Source organism: Rhinoderma darwinii, chromosome 2 (assembly GCF_050947455.1).
Source record: "Rhinoderma darwinii isolate aRhiDar2 chromosome 2, aRhiDar2.hap1, whole genome shotgun sequence".
In the NCBI taxonomy this organism is placed as follows: domain Eukaryota; kingdom Metazoa; phylum Chordata; class Amphibia; order Anura; family Rhinodermatidae; genus Rhinoderma; species Rhinoderma darwinii.
In genome coordinates, this window is record NC_134688.1 from 48,312,127 (window position 1) to 48,330,803 (window position 18,677).

Consider the following 18,677-nt stretch of genomic DNA (forward strand, 5'->3'; position numbering starts at 1 on the left):
CGTACTTTGCGAAAGGGTTGCTGGGATACGTAGTCGCTTCCAATATGTCTTACTCTGTTCTGTTGGGCGAAAGATCCAGGAAACGGAACTACCTTTCCCGTCGGCCTTTGCGCTCCAGCGGCTGGGTTAGCTTTGTTTGCAGAGGGCTTGGCAGGAGTAAAGCGTAGCCGGGTATTTAATATTTGTTTGAGTCCTTTGGCACCTGGGTGACTGCAGTGCTGGATGTGCAGGTAACAGCGGGGGAGAGAAGCGGTGCAACTTTTCTGCTTTTCGGACTCTGAATATGTATTTCTAAAGTTTTAGCTTGTTGGTTCGTTGCTTCGCTGCAAAGTTGTTATGTTGTTGCTATGTAGGACTGTATGTTCTAACCTCCGCACTGGGGACGTATGGTTATTAGTGTACATGTCAGCAGTAAAAAAACATATGTATAATTGTCTCAGCTGTGCGACATATGCATAAAATGTCTTATATGAGGAATTAGTTGTACATGAGACAATTTACAAAACCTGGATCTACATGTCTGACACTTAGAAATGTCAGAAAATGTTTTACGAGTAGGATGGACAGTGGGTGATGGGATTTAAAGGGGTTGTCAACTAAGTTTCCTGAAGCAGCAAATACGCAGCGAATCCGCAGCTGAAATTGACATCCTGCAGATTTCAAATCCGCGCCGCAGGTCAATTCACGCACGTTCTGTGTAGATTTTTTTTCCCCGCAGGTTCGTTGAAATCTCATTTACTTTTCTGCTACTGCAAATGCTGCAGATTTTCTGCATGGAAAATCCCTAGCGCATTCGACCTGTGTGAACACAGCCTAAGGGTTTATTCAGACAGTGTGGTCAATGTTACCTTTATTCTATACTGCAATTATCACAACACTGCGTCAAAATGCAGTTATGCTGCAATTTCACAAAAACGTTGCATTCTGACGCTATTTGGCTGTAATTGCGGTAAAAAAAATAATCAACATAAGCGCACCATATGAATAAACCCTTAGGCCTCATACACACGAACGTGCTTTTGCGGCCGCAATTCCCCCAAAAATCCACAGGAGAATTGCGGCCCCGTTCATTCCTATGGGGCCATGCACACGACCGTGGTTTTCACGGTCCGTGCATGGCCCAGGAGCCTGGACCGCAGAAAGAACGGACATGTCTTATAACGGCCGTGTTCTGCAGTCTAGGCTCAGTGAAAATAATTGCCGCGGCCATGTGCGCGGCCCGCAATTTGCAGACGGCTCGCAGCTGTCACTCCGTGGCCGGCCGACCCGAAAATCACGGCCGTGCACATGCCTACGGCCGTGTGCATGAGGCCTTAGGGCTTATTCAGACAAGCGTGATTCTCGTCCGTGTGCTGTGCATTGAAACAACGCACAGCACGCGACCCATTGTTTTTAATGGGGCCGTTCACAGATGCGCGAGTTTTTACGCAACGAGTGCCCGTTGCGTGAAACTCACTGCATATCCTACATTGGTGCGTTTTCAGGCACCTAGTCGCCCATTTAAGTCAATGGGTGCGTGAAAAACACGGACAGCACACTGACGCAAATCCATGTGCGGTCTGTGTTTCACGCATCAATTACATTGAAAACAAAAAGTATCGCTTGCTAGTGCGTGAAAAACACACGCCACACGCAAAGCACACCGATGCAAAGACGAACACGGACAAAATTACGAGCGTGTTTTACGCGCGTAAATTTGTCACGCTGGTTTGAATGTAGCCTTGGACTCTGAATATACTGCTCAGGAACAGAGTTGGGGGTGGGATTGGATTCCAGTCTTTCCTGATGGAAGTCCCAAAGCTTGAATGAGTGGTTTCTAAAATCCCAGTTACCCCTATAGGTTGGGTAGTCACTGTTAAAATTCCTCACCATTCTATCGCCTCCGGTGTCCGGGTCCCCACTTGTCCTCTGTGCGTGTCGTCCTGATCATGGAGACAATTTGCTGTAGTGATGATGTTTTATCCATAATGACATACGGGTCCTAAATCACTGCCTGTATAAGGTTCCTATAGATACACTTTTTGTACGCCTTTTTAATCGAAACAAACAATATTTTTTTTTATGGCTTTTTTTTTTTTTTTTGTCGCATTTTTTTCCAAATAGTGCGTTTTACTACCTACAATGCGTTTTTCACATTCCAAACCATGTGATTCAAAGTGTCCTCTTTGCAACACATGATTTATTCTGAAAAATGCCATAAAAAACCGCTACACACATTGACGCGCTGCATAAAATACCCGATAAAACAACCCCTTGCTACAAGTTGCAAAAAACGACACGAAGTCAAATAAACTCAAGGCGAAAAAATGCAACCTTGTCTCCTACTATTGTAATGTGTCCTGTTTTTTATTTCAGTGATCCCCCACATCAATATGGAATTAACCCCGCAGTTCTGATAACCAGAAGACTATGCCAGCAATGATTTCCTCTCCAGATTTCAGCAGTGAACCTAATTTTATGGCCCAGTACATGTCAAACATTGCACGAGCTGGTGTCATTGTGAATTCTGCTTTCCCCAACCTGGAAGCGAGTGGCGATGTGCAGGCGCTGAGGCCCCCTAGTGCGCTGTCAGGAATGCGGGCTCCCAGGCCGTGCTCTGGCAGCAGTAGCCTGTTAAGTGAGGACTCTTTTGAACACCAAAATACCGTCCATAAACCACCGCACCATAAGCTGGACCATACAGGGCAGATGTCCGCACATAAGGAACCAGACTGGGAAGATGGCAAAAGTAGACCACACAGCCGACCCTTGTTCAGAGAGGAGGACGTTTTAAGGGAAGAACTGAACGATCCTTTATTAAAAAAACTTGAACAGGTAAAGCAGACTGTGGCTATGGTGAATCCTGTTGTTTTTAAACACTGCTAGCTTCTTAAAGGTCTTGCCCAGGATTAGAATTAAAAGTCTGCTCTTCTTCCAAAAACAGCGCCACTCTTGTCCATGGGCTGCGGCTGGTATTGCATCAGAATGGGGCTGAGCTGCAATTCCATAAAGATCATGGACAAGTGTGGCGCTGTTTCTGTAAAGAGAAAAATAAAGACTTTTTTTCTTAATCCTGAGCAACCCCTCTAATTCAGCAAGTCATAATCCATAAGCGTACAGTCACGTTGCAGATTTTGTTGTAGAGATTTTTGCGACTGAAAATCAGTTTCAGTCATCTGAATGGGGTCGTTTCTGCAGTAGGTGCATGGAATTCTGCGGGTTCCATTCAGATGAATACAACTGATTTTCAGTCGCAAAAATTTCTGCAACTAAATCTGCCACGTTTGATTTAAACCCTAAGGATATGTTCACACGATGTGTGAACACTGCAGATTTTCCTCAATAGTTTTTATTGTGGAAAATCCACAGCATATCACCGTAGCAGCAAAATGGATAAGATCTGAACAAATCCCATCTGCTGGCTGCGAAAAAATCAGCCGAAAAAACATGAATAAATTCACTTTTTTTTTTGAATGCGCAGCATGCAAATTTATGTTCCTGATTCGCTGCTCTTTTGCAGGTTTTCACCATTGAATTAGACGAATTTCAGGTGTTGTGATTTTTGCGGTGGAAAAGCTGTGTTTCTCCTGAAAAAAATCACAAATCCGTTAAAAACAAACACTTTTTTCTTTTGGTTTAAAAGGTAATAGGGTAATACTTACACCCGGACGTTGACATTGCGACTTTTTTCTTGGTCCAGGCCGGCCCTCCTGGGATGACGTTTCATCCCATGTGACTGTTGCAGCCAATCACATGGGCTGCAGCGTCATCTCACGAGGCCGGGCTGCACGGAGACTAGAGAGACGTGTCGCTATGACAACACAGAACTGGGTAAGTACTAGTTGTTTTTCTTTAACCACTGCTTTCCACAGCAGAGATTTTAGCCTGAAGAACTGCATCAGAATTTGGTGCGGTTTTTCGGGTGAAATTCACTGAGGGTTCAGGGACGGATACATTGTGTACTTTTACGCAGCGTATCCGCACTGTGTGAACATAGCCTAACTGTTCATTGTGTAGTCATGGTAAAATAGAAGCACGTGTGTGTGTGTTCAGGAGGCCAGGCATGGTAGAACTTATTGACCGAGTGCTTCATGTTGATTGTGTTTTGATGAGATGCTGTAAGTGCCTTGAGAAATGTGTCTTAACCTGGCACTAAACTACTTAGGCTGGATTCACGCGACCATGTTACGTCCGTAAAGGACGGAACGTATTTCGGCCGCAAGTCCCGGACCGAACACACTGCAGGGAGCCGGGCTCCTAGCATCATAGTTATGTACGACGCTAGGAGTCCCTGCCTCGCAGCAGGACAACTGTCCCGTACTGTAATCATGTTCCACGGAGAGGCAGGGACTCCTAGTGTCGTACAGAACTATGATGCTAGGAGCCCAGCTCCCTGCAGTGTGTTCGGTCCGGGACTTGCGGCCGAAATACGTTCCGTCCTTTACGGACGTAACATGCTCGTGTGAACCCAGCCTTATTGTGTGATGGTCTTGGAAGAAGCACTAAACCTAAAATACAAATGATCTAAACCTCATACAAAAAGCATGTAATATCATTCAAATATATGAAGTAAATGTCTTTGGGAGTTCTCAACTGAGAATATTTCAGATAAATTAGTTTTCAGATATTTTTCTGGACGGATCAGTCCCGCTGCTTGGACCACCCAGGTAATCCGTTGTAAACTGTGTGGAAACCTGGAAACCAGTGCAGAGGAAGTGAAGTATTAGAACGAACTTCATTAATCTCCAATGAGAGTCATTTCCCACGAGAGATAAGTTGCGCCTGGAATAAAGTTCAGTTTTTCTATTACTTTACTTCTTCATAGTGGTAAACCAGACACAAATCCTATCACATACGTGTGTTAATAAATGTACATGGATTTCAAGTTGTTTCACCACAAACCGCAGAGTGGATTTTTCAAAGGAAGGAGAGAAGGATTTGCCTCCCTATCTTGGGCATCCTCCTGCCACTATCCTGCTCATCCCACTAGTGTCTGCACCGTTTGACTGGAATTGTGGCAGAAGGATTCTCAGAATAAGAACCAACAAACAGGTAAGGGGCTGCATTAGGGGTCTCCGCCACAGATTCCGTTGTATTTGTCAGGCAAAATAACGTGTAACTTGAATTTTGAAAAATCCTTTTCATGTGCGTTGAAGTAATTTTGGTGAGGAAATTGAAAATACACAACAATTCCTTCACATCTGAACTTCACCTTTCAGCCACTCAAGACCGTGCGATGCTCGCCTGAAATAACACTGATATTTGGCTAAACTAAATGTACACAATGCATTTGGAAAGTCTTCAGACTCTACATTTTTTCACATTTTATGTTGAAGCCTTGTTGCTAAAATAAAAATATACTTTTGTGGTACGCTCTGCTCTGTAAGCTGTGCCACATGTTCTAGATCTGTCGCTTTTTTAGCAGTCTGTATTCTGCAATGCATTGGCAAGTCTGACATTTATATTTGCTTTGTAGCTTAAAGAAATACAACAGCAGAAACAAGAGCAACTGAAGCAGCAGCAGATGGAACAGTTACATAAGCTCATGGAGGAGCAGAAAATGCTGCTGAACTTGGTGTCGCGACAGCCAGCATACTCCGGTTTGCATCAACCTTCTTGTTTTTGAGTTATCCATATGAAATAACTTCAGTTATCATGGAACATTATCTGCTGCCTCTTCTTATAAGCGTGCAGTCACACGCGGCAAGTTTTGTTTTGGATTTCTGCAAGTTTCATGAAACTGATTTTGAGTCACAGAAATTTCTGCAACTAAATCTGCCGCGTGTGACTGCACCCTAAGGCCTACTCTACACCTTTAAAGCTCTGTCACTGTCAAATGAAAGGTGAGCTGGAGAGAGGAGATCGTATGCGCAGCTCGCAGCTGTGTGCGCACGCTCCCACTCTTCAGCTCCGAGCTGCACGCGCACACGCTCTCCTCTCACCAGCTCTTGCTGTAACACTGTCCGTATCGGAGTGGACAGTGTCACAGTGATGTTACACACTCCTTTGCCAATTACACGCTCCATTGTCAGTTCAGGGGGTTATTTAAATACCGGGCACACAAGATAACAGTATTGATATCTATCTAAATAATGGAGGAGGGTAGGAAAAATTTTTAAAGTGCCCCAGGGTTTGTGCAGCCCTGCCTATTGCAGATCAAAGGTTCTCTTTAATAGGAATACTAAGATGGCAGACCTGGGGGCCAAGCGGTTAAACGCCTGGGATCAGAATTATCTCCGATCTGGCTGTTTGTGCAAAGTGTTCGCTGTAATATATAGCTGACGCCAGCGGCATGTAGAGCGGGGTCAGCCTGTGAGCTCGCTCCATACCCCACCCAACCAATTATGACGTTCATTTACATCAAACGTCGGTAATGGATTAAGCTAGTTTAGATATAACAGCCTATGTAATTTTTTATATAAATTCTTTATAAAATGCAAAGCTTGTACAAGGAGTTTTACTTTAATGTTCATGCATTCTTCTAAATCTACAAATGACTATCTACATACTATGGAAACCTAATTAAATGCCCATCACCCTTTGTAGGCATTGTAATTCCTGTTGTAATGTTTGATGGCCTACAGATTGTGCTTGGAAACCGGCTATAAATGAACAGTATGCCTGAGGCCTTTAGTCAATAGGTTGTGATTTTTACAAGAGGTTCACAAGTTAAAGAGGCTCTGTCACCAGATTTTGCAGCCCCTATCTGCTATTGCAGCAGATCGGCGCTGCAATGTAGATTACAGTAACGTTTTTATTTTTAAAACACGAGCATTTTTGGCCAAGTTATGACCATTTTTGTAGTTATGCAAATGAGGCTTGCAAAAGTCCAAGTGGGTGTGTTTAAAAGTAAAAGTCCAAGTGGGCGTGTATTATGTGCGTACATCGGGGCGTTTTTACTACTTTTACTAGCTGGGCGTTCTGACGAGAAGTATCATCCACTTCTCTTCAGAACGCCCAGCTTCTGCCAGATCACGCTGTGACGTCACTCACAGGTCCTGCATCGTGTCAGACGAGCGAGGACACATCGGCACCAGAGGCTACAGTTGATTCTGCAGCAGCATCAGCGTTTGCAGGTAAGTAGCTACATCGACTTACCTGCTAACGCCGATGCTGCTGCAGAATCAACTGAAGCCTCTGGTGCCGATGTGTCCTCGCTCGTCTGACACGATGCAGGACCTGTGAGTGACGTCACAGCGTGATCTGGCAGAAGCTGGGCGTTCTGAAGAGAAGTGGATGATACTTCTCGTCAGAACGCCCAGCTAGTAAAAGTAGTAAAAACGCCCCGATGTACGCACATAATACACGCCCACTTGGACTTTTACTTTTAAACACACCCACTTGGACTTTTGCAAGCCTCATTTGCATAACTACAAAAATGGTCATAACTTGGCCAAAAATGCTAGTTTTTTAAAAATAAAAACGTTACTCTTATCTACATTGCAGCGCCGATCTGCTGCAATAGCAGATAGGGGTTGCAAAATCTGGTGACAGAGCCTCTTTAAGCTCCTCTAGCAGGATATGGTTTATGTGTAGATTACCTGGATAGGCCAGAGTGACCACAACTCTATACGTGTGTCGCTATGGCAACATGTGCGGCAGAAAACCTAGACCGTAAGTACACTATAAAGTGCAGCACGAGAGCCGTACATGTCACCCAAGCCTAATTGTCAGGGCTTAAATGTAGCAATTACAGCCAAGGAAATGGGATATGGACCTCTTCTTAGGGTAAGGCCACACGGAGCGGCCCTGACACGGTCGCAATGCGGCTAACAACCGCTCCAGCACCGTGTTCAGTGCCATTGTTTTAGATGCATTGAAGTAGTAAAAAAAAAAAAATGGTTGTAAAAAAGTGGTAATTTTCAAAAGACAACCCTTGTCTATATTTCCAGTTTGGGCATATGGGTGTCATGAAGGGGGTCCTATCAGAGGACCCAGCAGATATCTCCTTAATGTTTCCCTAAACACGTTTAATATCCGCTGCACATTTGGAAAATTGTACTTTGTTAGCAGATGACTGGTCACTTCTAAATATCTCAGATTTTCATATCATAATGAAACTTCTTACTACAAAATGACTTACAACTTCCGCTGTTACAGAACACGACCAGCAGAACCTCATATCCGGACATCTCTGCAGCTCTATGTCTCAAAAACATCATTCACGCCTCATGTCCCCGGTCAGTGGGAACATCCCCAGAGATTCTCCATACATGAAGCAGGAACTGCTCACAAAGGACAGAAGTCCATCTCGGCCGCCTCCTGTATCTGTTCGAGAACTTAGTCCTGAAAAATCCAAAACACTAGAGGAGTTGTTAAATGAGGAGGACACTGAGGATTATTCCGGTAAGTCATATCGAGCCCAGCTCCGTGCTTGGGGTGTTATTTGTTTGGACCTGTTTTAACATTAAATCAACATTTGTGCAGGTTATTTGTGTGTGTAGAAATATATATATATATATTCTTTAATATAAAATGTTACTATAGGTGAGGAGTATGAAACAGAAGATTCCTCGCATGGAGAAGATTACTCGAGGGTAGTGGGAGAACCGCCTAATCAGAACAATGTAGAGGACAGGTTAGTGTTTTATTCTCTAGGGAGGGTGTCGATAACTGCCAAAATAATAGCTGCCATTCTTCTTACCAATTATGGATGTTAGAGTCCCACCTGTCTGGCTTGCTGCACATATGGTGCGGGGCACAAGGTGGGGGGGGGGGGGTCAAAACTGAATCCTAAAACGTCTCGGCATCATCTTTTGCCAAACTTTTTCTCACGAGAACGACCTGAAGCTATGATTATGACAATGTCCTAAAAAAACAAGACCTATAATCTGAGACTATTTGCTTATGAAATTGCCATCTTCTAGTTTGAGGTTTGACATAATTAATTATAATTGAAGAAATGCAGGAGTGTATTGTGTATACGGGAGGGGGTATTTTAATTTCATTTAGGAGCCAGATCCCATCCAAATAATTTTTACCACCTGTCATTCTGTTTTGTATTGGTAACGTTTCAACATTAGGTGAAGTATGTTGGAGAACCTTCCAGGACAATTACGGAGATCTCAAGATCTCTACTTGTTGTCATTCAACATGAACCTTCATTGCTTACTTTCAGTGGATAAAAATCTGTCCCGGTCATGTGATGTACTAGCAGGTGCTCCGTTTGATACGAGAGCTCTGATAACTGTACTGTAGCCGAGCAGCTGTGTATCCATTGCATGGCCCATTTTTATCCACTGGAAGTAAACAATGAAGGCTGCTAATGAGTGACTGCAAGCAGAGATCTTGAAAACCATTAAGAATTGATACAGAAAGTATATAGGAAAATTGTAACTTTTCATTTCACAAAGAATAACATTATTCGCTGAAACCATAATACTGCTTTAATTAACCCCTTAATGACCGGGCCTGAAAAGACCTTAATGACCATCTAAATTTTTCTGTTTTTGCCTCTCTGCGTTTCAGCAGCCATAACTTTTTTATTTTTTCATTGACGTGGCTGTATGAGGCCTTGTATTATGCGAGAGAAATAGTATTTTATTTTTCACACAGTTTGGGGGTAAAAAAATTTTTTTTTACGGCGTGAATATAGGAAAAAGCGATTCTCAGAATAGTTTTTTTGGTTTATTTTTTATCCCGTTCACGTTTTACGCTAAATAACCCGTTAGATTAATTCTTCAGGTTATTACGGTCATGTAGATACCTAATATTCATAGGTTTTTTGTTTTTATTTAGTGTAGGGGCACTTTTTTTATTTATTTATTTGTTTTGTTACTTTTTTTTTTTTTAATCCCATCAAGGGATAACTTTATTTGTAACTTTATTTTTTACTTGTAATGTATTAGCATACTTCTGTACGCTAATACATTACACTGTGTCACTATGACACAGGCTGCTGATCGGGCAGCACATAGTGTGCCCGAACAGCAGGCACACGGAACAGACAGCCCTGGGGTCCTTTGTAGGTCCCCAGGACTGACTGCAGAGGGATTCCCCGGTGTTTGATCGCATCACTGGAATCCCGGTGATGCGATCAAAGAGGGAAATTCCCTTTGATCATGCCGCGGTCACGGACCGCGGTAATGAAAGGGTTACACAGCTGGGGTCTGAATGTTTGCCGACCCCAGCTGTGTTCAGGAGGCTGCTCTAAGATCAGGAGCTGTTAGTAACAGCTCCTGCTTAGAGGATGAGTGCTCACACGAGCGCTCATCAGCCTGATCTGCAGCGACGCCAAAAGACGTCTCTGTAGATTAAGCACCCGCACCGCCTGACGTCAAAAGACAGTGGGCGGTCGGGAAGGTGTTAAATGAACACGCAAGACATGTGTTTTTTTTTTTTAATTTGTTTTTTTTTTTATAACTACCTGGCAGAAGAGCACGGTAGACTACGCCATTTTGCCTATCCGGAAACCTTATTTACATAACCATCACGCCAGTTTGAGCAAAGCCTTAAAAGTATAATGGGCTGATATCTCAGAACAAAATATTGAGTGACAGTCGTGATCCTCTTGTAAATAAAATAGGCGATCCGTCATCGTTTAAAGAGACAATGAAAGTTTTTCTTCTTGGGCTCCTTAGTTCCGTGAAAAGGGATTATTTATCAGAGAGACTGAGCATTTGTTTGTTTTGATAGTGTATGTGAGTTTCAGGTTTCAGAAATGTATGCAAGCTACTTAACTTTTTTCTGCAATGTGATATGCAATATATTTGTTGATGCCGGATATTTTATTTTCGGAATTTGTGGTATTCTCATTTCAGTAAGTTTCATTATTCTTTGCATAATAAGAAGTTATAAAATTTTCCAGTATACTTCCTCTGTCAATTCCTCACGGTGTTCAAGAGCCCTGGAAGTAAACAATAGGGATTCCTATTCAATAACGGCAATCGGTTGCTGAAAATAGGGTCCTGGTCCTGTGATGATCACACAGGATGTGCCAGAAGCCAGTTTTCTTGTCTCTTTTCACAACTCCTATATATTTAAATGAAGAGAGATGTGCACATGTGCAGGCCATCTTTCCCCCATCGGAACAGGGCTCGGTGGACACTCTGGGACCTCCACCTATTAGATATTTTATGGTATATCCTGTGTATATGCCATGAATATCTAATATCTGGCAAAACCCCTTTAAGCCCATCCGAAGTTATTCACTCTAACTACGTGTTGCACTTTACATGGAATGGGTGCTCTGGCACCACCCGATCCAAAACCTTCTTTTATTTTTTTACATTGTGACATAGCCTTTAACACAAAATGAAACATTTAACCTATCTTCTATATGTATTCTAAAGGCCAATTGTGTCTGGCATCAAGGAAAGAAAGAAATCATTTGAAGAGTTATTGGAGGAGCAGATGAGGATTGAAGAACAAAGACTTAAACAAACTAACCTGCAACAGGTAACTTAGTGGACCAGATTCTTAAGGCCCTATTACGAGCAATGAGCGCCGATCAATGAGACAGCTTGTTGATCGGCGCTCGTTTGCTCCTGTCACACAGAGCTATGGCTGGGGACGAGTGGTCTTTACTCTGATCACTCGTCCCCATACATTATTATCATGTCGGCAGCGCGTCTCCCTGTTTACACAGAGATGTGCTGCCGACAACTATTATTTTTTTATCCCGATACGATCAGCAGATAAATGAGCGTTTGCTCGTTCATGTGCTGATCGCTGCCCTGTTTACACAGGGCAATTATCATCAACGAGCGTTCTATGAACGTTTGTCTGTCCGATAATTGCCCAGTGCAAAACCCCCTTTAGTACATGATGTTAAACCAGTTTTTACTTTTTGACTTGTTTGATTTTCTAGGGCTTATTTGTACACTGGGATAGAGTTACAGAAGATTATAAAGGACAAATTGAGGTGTGGCACAATGCACTTCCTTCTTATTTTGTCACAGTATAGCGGCCGTGCTGCAGTACGGCAGCCTTGCTCCTATTTAAGTGAATAGAAGCAGAGCTGCAGTAACCCAGCACGGCCGCTATATGCAGTGGTCCGTTCCGGAAGCCGATGTCTCCGTACACTGTATAGCGACTATGCCAGGTTACTGCAGCTCTGCTTCTATTCACTTGACTAGGAGCAGAACTACAGTACGACCGCTTTACTGTGACCAGAGCCGTCTGCTTCCGTGATCGACCACTGTATAGTTTCCAGCGCCCGGGGGCAGCCTGAACAGCAGATCGGTGTGGGGTCCAGATGTCGGACCCCCACCGATCATATACTGATGACCTATCCTGTGGATATGTCATCAGTATGAAAAACCGCCCCCTCCCTGGACAAGCCCTTTAAATGGAATTTACACTTGCGTATGTTTTAGGTTCATATACCTATTATTGCAATCACTCCCTGTATAAGAGGGGCTCTGACAACAAACCAGGGCAATGCTGAGAATTCTATTTCGGCCACTTTCACACGGCAGTGTTTGTGTCAGTATTTTGCATTGATCTTTATAAGCTAAAATCAGGAGTGAAACATAAACAGATATAAAGAAGAATCCTTCCTCTTCTGTGTTTTAGACCCACTTCTGGTTTTGGCTTACAAGTACTGATGCAAAATACTGACTTAAATACTGCCATGTGAAATGTGTATGTTGATAGAGGACTGACCGGTCAGCTGGTGAAAAATAAAATTCCAGCGTTTGCGAAGGGAGCGATCCTAATTAATGGCTATGTAATAAGGAATTGCCATGTGTATCAATGCAGACAAATGGAAGGACAGCATTCCCAATTTACTGTGGGCTTTACATACAATGCATTCGGAAAGTCTTCACACCCTTTCTGTTTTTTCACATTTTGTTATGTTGAGGCCTTGTACTAAAATAAAAACAAATTCAAGTTTTTCCCCATCATTCTGCACTTAATACCCCATAATGACACAGTGAAAACAGAATGTTAGTAATCTTTGCAAATTTATTGAAAAGGAAAAACTAAAATATTGCATTGACATAAGTATTCAGACCCTTTACTCAGGACTTAGATGAAGCACCTTTGGCAGTGATAACAGCCTCCAGTCTTCTTCTGTATGATGCCACAAGGTTTGTACACCTGGATTTGGGGATTTTCTGTCATTCTTCTCTGCAGGTCCCCTCAAGCTCTCTCAGGTTGGATGGGGACCGTTGGTGGACAACCATTTTCAGTTCTCCCTAGAGATGTTCGATTGGCTTTAATTAGGTCTCCGGCTGGGCCACTCAAGGACATTCACAGACTTGTTCCGAAGCCACTCCTGTGTTGTCTTGGTTGAGTGCTTAGGGTCATTGTCTTGTTGGAAGGTGAACCTTCGGCCCAGTCTGAGGTCCAGAACACTGGATCAGGTTTTCACTAAGAATATCTCTGTACTTTTCTCCATTCATCTTTCCCTCAACCCTGACCAGCCTCCCTGTCTCAGCCGCTGAAAGACACCCGGACAGCATGATGCTGCCACCACCATGCTTCACTGTAGGGATGGTATTGGGCAGGCGATAAGCAGTGCCTGGTTTCCTCCAGATATGACGCTTCGAATCAAGGCCAAAAAGTTCAGAATCTTGTTTCTCACAGTCTGATAGTCCTTTAGGTGCTTTTTTGCAAACTCCAGACAGGCCTGCTGGTGTCTTTTACTAAGACGAGGCTTCTTTCTGGCCACTCTGCCATATAGCCCAGATTGGTGGATCTGCAGTGATGATTGAGCTTCTGGAAGTTTCTCCAATCTGCGCACAGGATATTTGTAGCTCAGCCAGAGTGACCATTGGGTTCTTGGTCACCTCTCTTACCAAGGACCTTCTCCCCCGATTACTTAGTTTGGTGGGGTGGCCAGCTCTAGGAAGAGTCCTGGTTGTTCCAAAGTTCTTCTATTTAAGAATTATAGAGGCCACTGTGCTCTTGGGAACTTTCAGTGCAGGAGAACATTTTATTTTTTATTTTTTTGTACCCTTCTCCAGACCTGTGCCTCCACACAATCATGTCTCTGAGCACTATGGGCAGTTCTTTCCTCCTCATGGCTTGGTTTTTGCTCTGATATTCATTGTCCGCTGTGAGACCTTATATAGACAGTGGTTTGTCCTTCCAAATCAAGTCCAATCACATGAATTTACTACAGGTGGACTCCAATAATGGTGTAGAAAAATGTCAAAGATCATGTAGAGAAATGGGCGGCTCCCAGAGCTAAACTTCAAGTGTCTTACAAAGGGTCTGAATACTTATGTCCAAGCAAAATTTTGTTTTTTCATTTTTTAATACATTTTGAAAAATTTCTAAAATTCTGTTTTTCACTTTGTCATGATGGGGAAAAACTTGAATTTTTTTATTTTAGCACAAGGCCTCAACATAACAAAATGTGAAAAGGTTTGAAGACTTTCCGAATGCATCGTATGTGTGACAACAGTTCGTAACTTGTTTCCACTGCTATAAAACCAAATATAGTATATAAACAATACAAAAGTAACCAAAATCATAAAACTAGGGAATAATTGAGCAATGGGTTAAGAGAATTCATGTTATTAATTTGGTTATTTGGACTCTTCCTGCTCTGTGTCCATCTATTAGTCATAATTTTTTTCCTTCTTTTGTTGAAGTTATAAAATGTGCAGATTTATTCATTATTCTTATTTTGTTTTTGTTTCTTATGCTGAAGGCCATTAAAGAACAGACTAAGAATAGACCAGCAGTAATAAGGCCATTTCTTCGTAGGGGTGAAGGGCTTGCTAGATTTAAAAATGTACATACTAAACAAAGCAAACCTCAGGAGCACAAAGCAAGTCTTCAGAAGGTCTCAGACGCTAGTGTTCACCAGAAAGTGGAGACCGTTCACATTCAAAGAAAAATTGCACCATTGACCAAAGATCAGGCCTCTGAAAATGGTTTAGGAGTAGCTAAAATTACAGCTCTACCTGCAAGAGACAAGAATGGGTCAACCCAGAAGAAAACTGTCCTTAAAAGCCACAACATAAAACATAGCGTGTCCTCAGCACATGGGCAGCTAGAAGATAAAACTACCTTCAGTGGGAGAAGTTCTGTTACACTGGAGAGAAAGGGTATGTTAGAACTTGATAAAGAATATGTGGATAGCACAAAGACAACTGAAACCAGGAATAAACCGGGCAATAAGGTCCAAGACAGTGACGCAAAAGGTGCCAACCCTGCAGAGTTGTCTTTGGAAGTTTCCTTCCAAAATAGGTTGGTGTACCAGGAGAAGGAGAGACAGAAGGAACACTATGAACTAGATGAGTTTTTGCTTCTAGAGCAAGCTGCTGAGGACATCTCCTTTTCCAGCAACTCTTCATTTGTCCAGAAACTCCTTGATCAGAATTTTCAGACTGACAGCCGAAGGTTGTCTTCTACTCCAGTTAAATTGGCAGAAAAGCACCAAGAAAAAGTAGGTAACCCTACAAGGAATTCAAGTGGTGGAAAGTTGTATCAAAAAATGGAGGTTCTTGGGCCTTTGTCAAAAAATGCTCCTAATATTGGACCTGAACAGAGTGGAAAAATATCCGAGTTACATAGGACTAGCGAAGAAGCAAAAAAATCCCACTGTTCTGACCCAGTTTCAAGTGAAGGGGATTATGCTTCTTCAGGGGATGAACACAGTAACTCTGTTTCCAGTGAAAATGAAGATTTAGACAGCAACAGCGATAGCAGCATCAAGAATGATGACCTTGACACTGAAGAAAAGGGTCCTTCGAAAAGACTTAATGAGGAAAGTAAGGGCAGAGATTTTGATCTAGACTTATCAGATGGAGAAGATAATGACAGTAAGGAAAAAACACTGGTGGCGGACCAGAGTAAAGAATCCATGAAAGATGACGAGAGTTCTTCATCTTCTGACTCAAGTCAAGTAGTGTTTGATGATGAACGGACTTGGGATGACCTTGCTATTGTGCAAAGTTTGAAGGGTGTTTATGAAAGTAATTTTGCTACTAAGCAGTTTATCCCATCTGAGTACACCAGCAGCAGTACTACAGACGCCCAGGACAAAGCCATTACAAGAAAAGTGGCATCAAAAAAAGGGGACCAGCTCATCGCTACCACTACTAGCACTCCAGACACTCCTCCAGCCTCCGAACTCATGATGAAGCTGTTTCCAGCACTGAAGCCCAAAGTAAAGCCAGAGACACGAAATGCAACTAAACCTGCGTCAAGTCAAGAAGGGCCTGGTAAGAAAATATAAATGGATGTTAATACTGTATAGGAGGTGGCAGGTTCCTTTCATAAAAGTAAATCTAGGATAAATCTGTACATTGCACTAGCATTTAACATAGATGTAAATTTTTACATCAGTTTTAAGTCCTTTTCTTCTCCATTCACATCCAAAGCTAAATTCAGACTTCTACTGGTATCTTGTTTCCAGAGAACAGTCCATTATGGGAGCTCAGGTTACAGGTACACTGTTAGGCCACATGTCTGACCTCAGGTTGGAGCTAAGCTGTCTGTTTCCAAGGGCAACTAGCAGAATTGTAAAAGCAGCTCTGTATATAAATGGAGGAAACCAGATGGAATAACTTAATCAGTACAAAGGAGGGAGAGCAAAGTTTTAACATTTCAGAGTGTTTTCTTTTCAGAATCTCTAGAAAAATATGGTAATGACTATTTAATTTTCTTCTCTAAAGGAGTATTCCCATACACAGGATATGCCATAAATGTGTGATAGGTGGGCCTCACACCTCCTGGGGTTTCTGCTATCCCCATTTATTTATTTATTGGGGAGGTAGCAGCATTCTGCTCTGTCCATAACACCCATAGACTTGTGCGCGAACACCTCACGATTTTATTCAGTATAGAAATAGACTGTGCAGATTTAGCAAATGGGGTTCACTGGATCCCTGTTCTACCAATAGGGTACCAGAGGTGGATATGCCATAAATGTGTAAGATGGGAATGCCCCTTTAAAGGCTATGTACACCTTTTTTGAAAGGCTGTCCTTTTCAAAATAAAAAAAAATCTATGTGATTTGGTGCAACTTTCGAAATAGTTTTTATTAAAAATTATTTTTACTGTTTGAGATACAGCTGCTCTGTATTCACTATACAGAGCAGCTGTATTCTGCGCTAAATCCTGTTCCCGTCAGGTCTGCGGGACTGACGGATTCAGGTCATAGCGTACGATACAGCTGCTCTGTATAGAGAATACAAAGCAGCTGTATCTCAAAGTAAAAATAATTTTTAATAAAAATGTTATAAAGTTGCTCAAATCACTGATTTACAATTTAGTATTGAGCAAAGTTCTTGTTTCCTTGACTTTTTATAATTAGTAGCGCTCAACTGCTTAATGTATCTTTCATAATTGTATTCCAGGAGATGTTGTACGGTCTCAACTTTTAAAGGAAAAACTAGTTGAATTAGAAACTGAAATTGAAAGGTTTAAGATGGAAAATGCCTCCCTGGCAAGACTCCGTGAAGACAAAGAAAAAACTCTAGAGACTCTAAGGTTTAAAACATTTTACTGTAGTATAATACATTGTTTCAGTCATTGTCCAATCAAACAAGAGGAAAACAAATTTTACTTAAAGAGGCTCTGTCACCAGATTTTGCAACCCCTATCTGCTATTGCAGCAGATAGGCGCTGCAATGTAGATTACAGTAACGTTTTTATTTTTAAAAAACGAGCATTTTTGGCCAAGTTATGACCATTTTTGTAGTTATGCAAATGAGGCTTGCAAAAGTCCAAGTGGGTGTGTTTAAAAGTAAAAGTCCAAGTGGGCGTGTATTGTGTGCGTACATCGGGGCGTTTTTAATACTTTCACTAGCTGGGCGCTCTGAAGAGAAGTATCATCCACTTCTCTACAGAACGCCCAGCTTCTGTATCCAGGCCCAGCTTCTGTATCCAGGCCTGGGTATGGCTAGTCAAATTGAATTTGGCTAACTGGTTGATTTAGTAGCTAAGGGGGCAATTACTTTTTCATATAGGGGCAGGTAGGGCTGAACAGCATTTTTTCTTCAATAACTTAATCATTTAAAAACTGGATTTTGTGGCTATATTTGCCTAATATGAAAAGTAGATCTGAAATATTCAAGTGTGACAATTATGCAAAAATAGAAGAGATTGGTAAAGGGGGGGGGGCAGATACTTTATCACAGCACTGTATAGAGCAAGCATATATATAGCTGTTAAAAGTAGTCTGCCCCTTTAAGTGGCATTCATCTTTACATGAGTTGTGCATAATTCTGGTAAATGTAGGTGGCGATCCTTATGTCTGTAGATATATTAGCAATCATAACTGCCTTTCATGTATTTTTCTATTTTAAGGGGTATTCCGATGACTAATATTTGCAGTGTATTCATAGGACTTCTTCAAACTTGGGGACTTTGATGGGTGATATAGTCAGAATAGTCTCTCTTCTCCGTTTTAGCCCTATGTGGTGGAAATCCAAATCCTACTTGCTATGGATAAGCTCATCATAATAACTCTTCAACACTTGAATGTTCTCTCCATGTTTTGACTAAAGGTTGTGAGGCTGATTTAAAGAGCTTTACCAGAATTCGAAAAAAAAGTCTCTGCACTTTTTTTTTTTTTTAAATCTTTTTTTCCTGAAACGGGACCACTTTTTGTCCATGGGCCGTGTCTGGTATTGCAGATTAGCCCCATTTACGGAAATAAGATGCAATACCAGACAGCCTGTGGTCAAAGAGTGGTGCTTTTTTGAGAGAGAAGGTGGAAAAAAAATAATTCTAATCTTGAAAATCTCCATTAATATTGATGAGACTACATCATTATGAATATTGCCATGAAT

The 18,677-nt window shown here is 42.1% G+C and overlaps 1 protein-coding gene across 1 annotated transcript in view; it reads left to right on the forward strand.

Moving 5' to 3' along the window:
• The first annotated feature begins 73 nt into the window (after positions 1–73).
• Positions 74–18,677, forward strand: part of CPAP (centrosome assembly and centriole elongation protein) — a 45,125-nt gene continuing 26,521 nt past the window's right edge. The window contains exons 1-8 of the mRNA XM_075849998.1: positions 74–230; positions 2,356–2,814; positions 5,456–5,579; positions 8,080–8,325; positions 8,467–8,557; positions 11,271–11,376; positions 14,585–16,103; positions 17,241–17,373. Coding sequence (XP_075706113.1) covers positions 2,410–2,814; positions 5,456–5,579; positions 8,080–8,325; positions 8,467–8,557; positions 11,271–11,376; positions 14,585–16,103; positions 17,241–17,373 — 2,624 coding nt within the window. The 5' untranslated portion in view covers positions 74–230; positions 2,356–2,409. The remainder of the gene's footprint in view (positions 231–2,355; positions 2,815–5,455; positions 5,580–8,079; positions 8,326–8,466; positions 8,558–11,270; positions 11,377–14,584; positions 16,104–17,240; positions 17,374–18,677) is intronic.